General features: G+C 40.4%; 1 protein-coding gene across 11 annotated transcripts in view; it reads left to right on the top strand.

Annotated features, from left to right (window-relative positions):
• LOC107741843 (DNA (cytosine-5)-methyltransferase 3A-like) overlaps positions 1-11262 on the top strand; it is a 45651-nt gene that overhangs the window by 16796 nt on the left and 17593 nt on the right. For 6 of the 11 annotated variants that reach the window (XM_016554637.1, XM_016554636.1, XM_016554631.1 and 3 more), the window contains 8 exons: positions 1546-1884; positions 2804-2962; positions 3450-3557; positions 3693-3785; positions 6606-6669; positions 8477-8626; positions 10259-10303; positions 10402-10481. In XM_016554637.1, the coding sequence (XP_016410123.1) occupies positions 1576-1884; positions 2804-2962; positions 3450-3557; positions 3693-3785; positions 6606-6669; positions 8477-8626; positions 10259-10303; positions 10402-10481 (1008 nt within the window). In that variant the 5' untranslated portion in view covers positions 1546-1575. Of the gene's footprint in view, positions 1-1530; positions 1885-2803; positions 2963-3449; positions 3558-3692; positions 3786-4365; positions 4705-5623; positions 5783-6269; positions 6378-6512; positions 6670-8476; positions 8627-10258; positions 10304-10401; positions 10482-11262 lie in introns of all 11 variants that reach the window. The other 5 variants (XM_016554632.1, XM_016554628.1, XM_016554629.1 and 2 more) reach the window with 3 other exon arrangements.

Raw genomic sequence — 11262 nt, 5'->3', positions numbered from 1 at the left:
CTTTACAGATCTTCTTTATGCACCAAGAGCTTGTAACACTCCAAAGAGAAAGGAAAAATTTAAATCGTATCATATGACCCCTTGAACCTAATCAAGGTCTTCTCCGCATTGAGCTTCTATATTTCTCTAATATTTTGAATGAATAACGCAGCAGCGGCGCATCTCGTGGGCAAGACTAACAAAACATTAAAATGCAACAAGGTCACTTACATCATCATCGCCGCATCTGCGCGCCACTGATGACGCTCCCTGATGCACACCTAACATTCAAATGCAAATGTTTATTTTTAATTTGTCTAATATTCATTCTTTATTCACAAGCTCCTCATAACAGGCAGGCACAGCACTCAATGCAGCATGTGTTTGTGTGTGCTGTCTGCGTCACTCATAGCACGTGCCTATATCATGCGCCATATCGAAAAAATTTTCTATCGTTATCGAAGAAGGTGTACTGTCGATAAATATCGATACCGTTTTATCGCCCAGGCCTAGCATATATGCACAAAACCGCTTTTATACACTTAAATACTCTTTCCACAGTTAACCACTGTCAAGGACAAACAGCCTGGCACATATGGCCCAGCTCATCGAAGCAGCCAGTGAAGCTATACAGATATTTATAAACTACAGTGGGGCTTCTTAATTTGAGGCCACATGTTTCTACTCCACACTTATCCTGTCTATTCATGCACACTCATGAGCTCTTGGCTCAAGAGCTTCTCTCCCCCCTCTGTGGGCTTATATGAATGTATAGTCACTATAATGGAGGGAGTGAGCTAAAGAGAGACATAAGGAGAGCTTTCTGGGGATGGATCCAACCGTTTTCTCCGTACACAGACACACACACACACACACACTGGCGACTCTGCCAGGTTCACGTGTGTGTGAGTGAAATTGGAGACGGAGATGGACCCCAGCAGCAGAGAAAGTACAGCTGTGAAAGAGATTCACGTGCGAGTGGGGGGGGGGGGGGTTCTGGAGACGGCTCCAACCATTTTCTCCGCACACAGACACACACACACACACACAGGTGACTCTGCCAGGTTTACGTGTGTATGAGTGACATTGGAGACGGAGTTGGACCCCAGCAGCAGAGAAAGTACAGCTGTGAAAAAGATTCACGTGCGAGTGAGAGAGAACGAGAGGATGAGAGAGGTGCAGCTGTTGGGGATTTGCTGTGAGCTGCTTAAGTCATGGCTTGGCTCGTGTCCTCTGTTTTTGACCTAATAGCTTAAAGTCAGGTTGGACAAACTCGCTGAACTCTCCAGCGTGCATCCATCTCAGCCACGGGGGGAGCTCTCATTGTTCATTGAAAAGAGGACTGTTTTCACAGGTTTCTGCCACTTATCACACTCCAAAGGGGGCCACTTGTGCTTTATCAAAAGGATGGGGATATTTGTGTTGGCACGTGGGATTAAAGTACTATAAACAAACCGAGCAGTCACCATTACTCAAGCGCTGAACTGTGCTATTCTCAGGAAAGCCACCGCTGTTCCATGTGCTTTACCTCCTCCTCTTCCTGTCCCGCTGTTCCCTACGTTGCAGGCAGAGAAGAAGGCGAAACTGGTGTCTGTGATGAACTCAATGGAGGACCATGGCGAGGTAGAGTCGGAGCCTCAAAAAGACAGCTCCATAATCAACGTCCCACTACTCTTTCCTCCACCAACGCCGCCAACGCAGCAGCAACCACCACAGCCTCAAGCTCAACCTCAGACCAACCTCAAACCCCAGCCTTCTCCCCAACAGCAACCTCCACCATTCCAACAGCAACAGCAGCAGCAGCCTACAGATCCAGCCTCTCCAACTGTTGCCACCACCCCAGAGCCCGTATCTATAGGGGACGGAGACAAGACCTCACCCAAGTCCACAGAGTCGGAGTACGAGGTACGAGTAGCTTCCTCATCATCATGGTGGTTTGGGGTTGATTGTTTTGAAATATCGTATACAATGCTGTAGATATTTTGTGATTTGGGTGGTTCGTTCTGCAGTTGTAGCTTATTTGGTTAGCCAGATAAGTTCTGGGATAAATGTGGGATTTTCTGTTGTTCAAAGACTGCTTAAAGTTTATTTTGTTTCGTTATCAAAGCAAAATAACTGACTTTGACACTTGCTTGCTGATAGGCCAATTATTCTCAGAGAAATCCCAGGATTATGCCATGTTATCCTGGAACTTATCCGGCTAACCAGATTTGAAAGCTAGGTTTAAACAATGGGGCCTGTCTTCTGCTAGAGAGTTTGTTTCATATGACTTTTGGGAGTAATTTGAAACTATTGTAGTACAGCTCTTTGCCTTAAGGTGCGGTCACATTAACAAAGTTTCTGCATAATTTTGTATGCAAAAAAGGTCCACTGTCTATTGTCAGTAGTGTAGAGATGAAGCACCTCTCACATAGAAGACACTTTCAAACCAAGCAGCTTTCTTTTGGTCATCTTGGCGAATCCATGTCACCAACTCAAACTTGTTGGAAAATTTGTGTAGGAAACCCTTACCACTTACAAAAATTCGACAAACAACGGTAAATGTGACATCATCTTTAGACTTAAAAGTTCAAAACCATCTTGTGAGGGTGGTTACACCAGAACAGCAGTTTACTACAACAACTGCGGTTCAACTGTCAGGATTAAAGGTTGCCCATTTATACCAATCGCCATAGAGTTATCATACAGGCTGAAAGCCAAGACAGTAAAAAGAAATATAATTAAAGATAATGCAAAAGACACAGGTTATGTTATGAACAGTACAGATTTTATTGTATTTATGTAATGTGATTGAAATCATCCATCCTTTGTTTGTATATTGCAGGATGGCCGAGGTTTCGGCATTGGTGAGCTAGTCTGGGGAAAGTTACGAGGATTCTCCTGGTGGCCTGGCCGGATTGTGTCCTGGTTAATAACTGGACGCAGCCGGGCGGCTGAAGGAACTAGATGGGTCATGTGGTACGGTGACTGCAAGTTTTCTGTGGTAAGTTTGTATTCAGTCTTGTAGCAGAAGGTGTAAAACAAATGAATTCTTAAGGGAATTATTTTAATGCTCAGGAAACAATGCACGTTAAAGCGATAGTTCACCCAGAAATGAAAATTCTGTCATCATTTACTCACCCTCAAGTTGTTCCAAACCTGTATGTATTTCTTTCATCTGCTGAGTGCAAAAGAAGATATTTTGAAGAATATTAGTAACCAAATAGTTGCTGGTAGCCATTGACTTCCATACTGTTTTTTTCCTACTATGAAAATGCTAGGGAAGTCAATAGCTACCAGCAGCCATTTTTGGGGTGAACTATCCCTTTAAGCTTTTGTCACAGAATGTGTGCCATAATGTTGACAGTGAGGGACAAATCTAAATAATTTTGTTCAATACTCAACATTATGCTACCGTTGCTGTTGATAAGAGGTTGCATTGTAACCTGGAACATCCCTTTAAATGTTTCGTTTAATTTTTTTCCTGGTAGGTCTGTGTTGAGAAACTATTGCCTTTAAGTTCCTTCCACAACGCCTTTCACCAGCCAACCTACAATAAACAACCAATGTACAAGAAAGCCATTTTTGAGGTGCTACAGGTAGGAATTTGTTTGTGGTACAGATCGAGGATTAAACAAATCAAATTTTCTCTAGTTTATTGTTATATTCCATATTAATATCTCAGACCAGCAAAAATCTCTCTAAAGAAAATGTTTGAATGCCGTGCTTTGCAGATAGCCGGCACTAGATCAGGCAAAAACTTCCTCATGTGTACGGTGAGTGACGACACTGACACTTCCAAGTTAGTAGACACGCAAATCAAAAAGATGATTGAATGGGGAGACGGCTCCAACCATTTTCTCCGCACACAGACACACACACACACACACAGGTGACTCTGCCAGGTTTACGTGTGTATGAGTGACATTGGAGACGGAGTTGGACCCCAGCAGCAGAGAAAGTACAGCTGTGAAAGAGATTCACGTGCGAGTGAGCGAGAACGAGTGGACGAGAGAGGTGCAGCTGTTAGGGATTTGCTGTGAGCTGCTTAAGTCATGGCTTGGCTCGTGTCCTCTGTTTTTGACCTAATAGCTTAAAGTCAGGTTGGACAAACTCGCTGAACTCTCCAGCGTGCATCCATCTCAGCCACGGGGGGAGCTCTCATTGTTCATTGAAAAGAGGACTGTTTTCACAGGTTTCTGCCACTTATCACACTCCAAAGGGGGCCACTTGTGCTTTATCAAAAGGATGGGGATATTTGTGTTGGCACGTGGGATTAAAGTACTATAAACAAACCGAGCAGTCACCATTACTCAAGCGCTGAACTGTGCTATTCTCAGGAAAGCCACCGCTGTTCCATGTGCTTTACCTCCTCCTCTTCCTGTCCCGCTGTTCCCTACGTTGCAGGCAGAGAAGAAGGCAAAACTGGTGTCTGTGATGAACTCAATGGAGGACCATGGCGAGGTAGAGTCGGAGCCTCAAAAAGACAGCTCCATAATCAACGTCCCACTACTCTTTCCTCCACCAACGCCGCCAACGCAGCAGCAACCACCACAGCCTCAAGCTCAACCTCAGACCAACCTCAAACCCCAGCCTTCTCCCCAACAGCAACCTCCACCATTCCAACAGCAACAGCAGCAGCAGCCTACAGATCCAGCCTCTCCAACTGTTGCCACCACCCCAGAGCCCGTATCTATAGGGGACGGAGACAAGACCTCACCCAAGTCCACAGAGTCGGAGTACGAGGTACGAGTAGCTTCCTCATCATCATGGTGGTTTGGGGTTGATTGTTTTGAAATATCGTATACAATGCTGTAGATATTTTGTGATTTGGGTGGTTCGTTCTGCAGTTGTAGCTTATTTGGTTAGCCAGATAAGTTCTGGGATAAATGTGGGATTTTCTGTTGTTCAAAGACTGATTAAAGTTTATTTTGTTTCGTTATCAAAGCAAAATAACTGACTTTGACACTTGCTTGCTGATAGGCCAATTATTCTCAGAGAAATCCCAGGATTATGCCATGTTATCCTGGAACTTATCCGGCTAACCAGATTTGAAAGCTAGGTTTAAACAATGGGGCCTGTCTTCTGCTAGAGAGTTTGTTTCATATGACTTTTGGGAGTAATTTGAAACTATTGTAGTACAGCTCTTTGCCTTAAGGTGCGGTCACATTAACAAAGTTTCTGCATAATTTTGTATGCAAAAAAGGTCCACTGTCTATTGTCAGTAGTGTAGAGATGAAGCACCTCTCACATAGAAGACACTTTCAAACCAAGCAGCTTTCTTTTGGTCATCTTGGCGAATCCATGTCACCAACTCAAACTTGTTGGAAAATTTGTGTAGGAAACCCTTACCACTTACAAAAATTCGACAAACAACGGTAAATGTGACATCATCTTTAGACTTAAAAGTTCAAAACCATCTTGTGAGGGTGGTTACACCAGAACAGCAGTTTACTACAACAACTGCGGTTCAACTGTCAGGATTAAAGGTTGCCCATTTATACCAATCGCCATAGAGTTATCATACAGGCTGAAAGCCAAGACAGTAAAAAGAAATATAATTAAAGATAATGCAAAAGACACAGGTTATGTTATGAACAGTACAGATTTTATTGTATTTATGTAATGTGATTGAAATCATCCATCCTTTGTTTGTATATTGCAGGATGGCCGAGGTTTCGGCATTGGTGAGCTAGTCTGGGGAAAGTTACGAGGATTCTCCTGGTGGCCTGGCCGGATTGTGTCCTGGTTAATAACTGGACGCAGCCGGGCGGCTGAAGGAACTAGATGGGTCATGTGGTACGGTGACTGCAAGTTTTCTGTGGTAAGTTTGTATTCAGTCTTGTAGCAGAAGGTGTAAAACAAATGAATTCTTAAGGGAATTATTTTAATGCTCAGGAAACAATGCACGTTAAAGCGATAGTTCACCCAGAAATGAAAATTCTGTCATCATTTACTCACCCTCAAGTTGTTCCAAACCTGTATGTATTTCTTTCATCTGCTGAATGCAAAAGAAGATATTTTGAAGAATATTAGTAACCAAATAGTTGCTGGTAGCCATTGACTTCCATACTGTTTTTTTCCTACTATGAAAATGCTAGGGAAGTCAATAGCTACCAGCAGCCATTTTTGGGGTGAACTATCCCTTTAAGCTTTTGTCACAGAATGTGTGCCATAATGTTGACAGTGAGGGACAAATCTAAATAATTTTGTTCAATACTCAACATTATGCTACCGTTGCTGTTGATAAGAGGTTGCATTGTAACCTGGAACATCCCTTTAAATGTTTCGTTTAATTTTTTTCCTGGTAGGTCTGTGTTGAGAAACTATTGCCTTTAAGTTCCTTCCACAACGCCTTTCACCAGCCAACCTACAATAAACAACCAATGTACAAGAAAGCCATTTTTGAGGTGCTACAGGTAGGAATTTGTTTGTGGTACAGATCGAGGATTAAACAAATCAAATTTTCTCTAGTTTATTGTTATATTCCATATTAATATCTCAGACCAGCAAAAATCTCTCTAAAGAAAATGTTTGAATGCCGTGCTTTGCAGATAGCCGGCACTAGATCAGGCAAAAACTTCCTCATGTGTACGGTGAGTGACGACACTGACACTTCCAAGTTAGTAGACACGCAAATCAAAAAGATGATTGAATGGGCCATGACAGGATTTCAACCCATAGGACCTAAAGGTCTAGAGCCGCCTGAAGGTAAGACTGCTGTTGTTTCATATTGATATACATATATCTGCTTGCTTGTCTAAGAAAAATGTCAAGCTTGTTGAAAGGGATAGTTCACCAAGAAATTACAATTTTGTCATTTACTCAACTTTACATGCTGCTATTTTTTCAGTTGAACACAGAGACTTAAAGCCGGGCTCAGACTACAGGATACAGATTATGAAATCTGGTTGCAGCACACACACAAGGAGATTCTTTGCAGATTTTCTTCCCTCAAATCTTAATCACGCACAAGATATGAAATTCGTGGTGCATCGCACACTACAAGATTTTATAAAGATTTTCATGCCCGAGGGAGCACCTCACATGATCTTACGCAGCAGATCGTCATCGATGTTTCAGCAATGTTTACATATGTTAGCTAGCGTGCTAGCAGCTTTTACACTCTTTGTCCTTGCGGTTGTGGTACGTTTTTTGATACATTATACAGACAGTCGCGTTACTGCAAAACTTCCACAAGCAGTTTCTCCATCTCCTCTATCCAATGGACCCGTACAGCAGCTTGTTTTGCAGTCGCGTATTGGCTATTGTGAAAGTACTGACGTAATCATAGCCATCATCATCCCGATTAAAAATCCTAAATATCAAACATGTTTGATATTAATCGGGCCGGCCCCGATTTGTGTGAGAGCATATCGGGAGGTGCAAGATTCGATCTGCAAACGCCTCATCGGAAACATCGGAACCGATCGAGATCCTCGAAAATATTTTTTTCTCTGATTCTCGGGAGGGGAAAATCTGGGATAAATCGGCCTAAATCTCCTGTAGTTTGAGCCCGGCTTTAGTTTCTTTTTCAGTGGAACACAAACCTATGTATTTTCATGCAACTCTGTTGCAATGACAGTCTATAATGACTGAATTTGTTAAGTTCCAAAAATGGCAAAAAACGCAATAAAAGTGGTCTGTATGATTCATGTGATATATGCCAAATCTTCTGAATTCACAATATAGCTTTGTGTGAGAATCATAATAAAATCGGAGCCGCTATAACTTCCCCTGTGACCGAATCACTGATTCAGGTGAGTTGAACTTGAGAACTGGATCAGTGAATGAATCGTTCATTTTAGTTCTAGTTCTTTTCAAAGAACCACTTTATTGGGCTCGATATCGAACTGATTTGTTCACATGACTCAACAATCAGGTCTCACTGATTCTCGTGTCGACAGCTCACTGGAGGGGAGGTTTTCATTGATTAATGAATTAAATTTCTGTCTGGTTTTCCCGCAAAGCTCATATGGTTTCAGAACATTTTGAATATAGCGAATGATTCATATGGACCATGTTTATTAACCCTTTTTTTGTGTGTGTTGCTGGCATTCATGGTTACTATGAACTGTCATACAATGACAAATACAGATACAGGAAAAGACACGCATGCAGATTCTTCAAAATATCACGTTTTGTTAATCACTTTTCATTTTTGGTTGAAATTGTTCCATGTTGTTCAGGTTTCTCCATGCTATAATAGTTTTAGTTGATGCTGACTCTAAGGGAAAGGTTACATTTTTTTTGTTTTGTTAACCAGATATGTGCAATCTGGTGAGATTTCTGATAGTCACAGTTCCTTGTCTCAGAGATTTTTGAGAATTGTGGCTTATGAGTACAGATGTAGATGCTTACTAGATGTTTATCCATTAAGCCTATACACATGCCAGCCCGCCAGGAATTAAGCTCTGTTACTGGTTAAATCAAAACAATCCTGACTGCCGAACGTTTACATAGACACACCACATAATCCATTGACGAATAGCTAAAAGTACCATTGTGCCTTTTTCAGCAGAGCTTATCCCCTACAAGGAAGTGTATCCAGAGATGTGGGTGGAACCAGAGGCGGCGGCCTACACGCCCCCACCAGCAAAAAAGCCCCGCAAGAGCACAGCCACAGAGAAACCCAAAGTCAAAGACATCATCGACGAGCGGACTCGAGGTGAGCGGATACTCTCACTGAACCAGGTCAGCGAGTTCAAAGAGTTCTCGCTCGTAAACACACACCCACACATGCTAAATCAGGATTAGCGCTCTCATCTACTCAGCTAGCAGAGTAAATACAGGAGGGTGTGTCTGGATCTATGACAGGGGTCTCGTCTAATCCTGCAAGTTTAAAGAGACACGTTTTGTATTGAATTTTGGCACATGTTCTAACGTAGCTTTAAAATGGCACTTTCATCTACATATTGTCCATTTGTTGTTTTTATAATACATGCTAAAGATTTCAAAATTACTTCCCATGTTTTAGGGCAGGAAAACCTAACAGTAGTAATAAAGAGACGAGCTGTTAAATCAGCAGGGAGCTTTATTAAACAATCAAACAGAGGAGCAGACTTTGTGGGTTACATGTAGATCCAAGAGCTTCACTCCACTTGCAACAGTTTGGTAGTTACAAATGGCTTTATTTTCACCTTAGTTATTAGACCTGCTTAATATTTAATAAAAAAAACAAAACTTAAAACTAAAAAGTGGTGCAATAAAAATCTCTACTTGACTACTGTATACAGTGTGTACTGTTCAAAAACAGTAATAATGTGAAACATTATTACAATTAAAAAAAATAACTGTTTTCTATTTTAATATATTTTAAAATGCAGTTTATTCCAATGATTGTAAAGCTGAATTTTCAGCAGGCGTTACTCCATTCTTCAGTGTCATTCTAATATGCAATTTGGTGCTGAAGAAACATTTCTTATTATTATCAATGTTGAAAACAGTTGCATAATATTTTTTGTGTGGAAACCTTTTCTGGATTCTTTGATAAATGGAAAGTTCAAGAGAACAAATTTTTTTTAAATAGAAATCTTTTCTAACATTATAAACGTCTTTACTGTGACTTTTAAAAGTAAACATTTCTTTAAAAAAAAAATCTTGATGACCCCAAACTGGTGTGTATTCAGTAGTGTAATATATATAAATATATATATATATATATATATATATATATGTGTGTGTGTGTAATAAATAGTTCAGTAGTATGTAATATTTTCACCACAGCACTGTTGCTGCTTTGGTACAATGAGTATTGCAAAAGGCATTATACAAATTGAAACGGAAAATTTAGATGCATTTAATTGAACTTAATGCTTTATTATACCTTCAAAATATCCAGAAAATGACAAAGACATAGGCCAAGCAAATCTAGTAATTGCTGTTTGGGTGACACTTTTGAACTAATATCAACTAGTATGATGAACTAGTAGGTCTTGAGATTAACAAATGTCAATGTGGCAACTGGAATAATTGACTCAGAACCTTTCATTAATTTTTAATTCAGTTCAGCACTCGAGATTTTCAATTATTCAGCTGTCCATCATCAGTTATTTCTGGCATTTAATATATTTAATATGTAGTACCACTACAATTAGCAGCATTATTTTAGTTCATAAAATTTATGGCATGCTATAAAATTAATGTTTTGAATATTAAATAATTTAATTGTCAAAGTGATGTAAATGTAAACCACTGGAATTTCCATTCAACAAGATGTCAAGTTAAAAATGGGCCAAATGTCTGAAACACTGGGAGGATGTCCAGTTTTTTTATGTGTTTATTGTCTTTTGTTTTTCAGAGAGACTTGTATACGAAGTTCGTCAAAAATGTAGAAACATTGAAGGTATGTGTTACACATACAGATTGAGATGTGTTTCATAACTGGCTGTCTGTCAGTGTTAGAGCCTCTGCTAAAATCTCTCTCACTTTGAACACTTCCAGACATCTGCATCTCCTGTGGCAGCCTTAATGTTTCCCTGGAGCACCCACTCTTCATTGGAGGAATGTGCCAAAGCTGTAAGGTAAAAGCCAGGAAATTCCTGCTTCCTACTTCCTTGAGGGCTGCTTTGTTTGCCTGCTTGTAATTTTATCATGTCCATTTACACTGTCGGCAGATGCTTTTTTTCTCTCCGTGCCTTCTAAAAAAACAAATGTTAGTTCACTTACGTCGGTGCTCGTGCTGGGGTTGTTTGGATGCCGATTTTGGAAAGTTTTTGCTGGGATGGGCATTTTAAAAAATCTGAAATTCGCTTTTGCGCCATTATCTCCTTGTATTAAAGTTAATCTTGTTTGCATTCTGTACAGTTCATGTCTGATACCACGCGCCAGCGTCACGTGTTCATGAGGATTAGGCTAATCATCCCATATAGAAAACATCACAAGTAAAATGAATCATGTTTATAAAGATAAACATGGGCTTATTATAGCCCACTTACAATTTACATTTCAGAGATCATTACAAATAAATTATTAAATGCTAAAACTGAATAAATTTAAATGAACAAACTTGGCGTTGCATTTGCAACCATGTGAAAACAGGGGGTGCTGAGGGGGCTGCACCACCCCGTTTTCACATGGTTGCAGATGCAACGCCAAGTTTGTTCATTTAAATTTATTCAGTTTTAGCATTTAATCATTTATTTGTAATGATCTCTGAAATGTAAATTGTAAGTGGGCTATAATAAACCCATGTTTATCTTTATAAACATGATTAATTTTACTTGTGATGTTTATATGGGATGAAGCCTAATCCTCATGAACATGTGACGCTAGCGCGTGGTATCAGACATGAACTATACAGAA

Source organism: Sinocyclocheilus rhinocerous, unplaced genomic scaffold (assembly GCF_001515625.1).
Source record: "Sinocyclocheilus rhinocerous isolate Xijiao unplaced genomic scaffold, SAMN03320098_v1.1 scaffold1157, whole genome shotgun sequence".
Taxonomy (NCBI): Eukaryota; Metazoa; Chordata; class Actinopteri; order Cypriniformes; family Cyprinidae; genus Sinocyclocheilus; species Sinocyclocheilus rhinocerous.
This window is presented reverse-complemented; position numbering and strand designations above follow the sequence as displayed.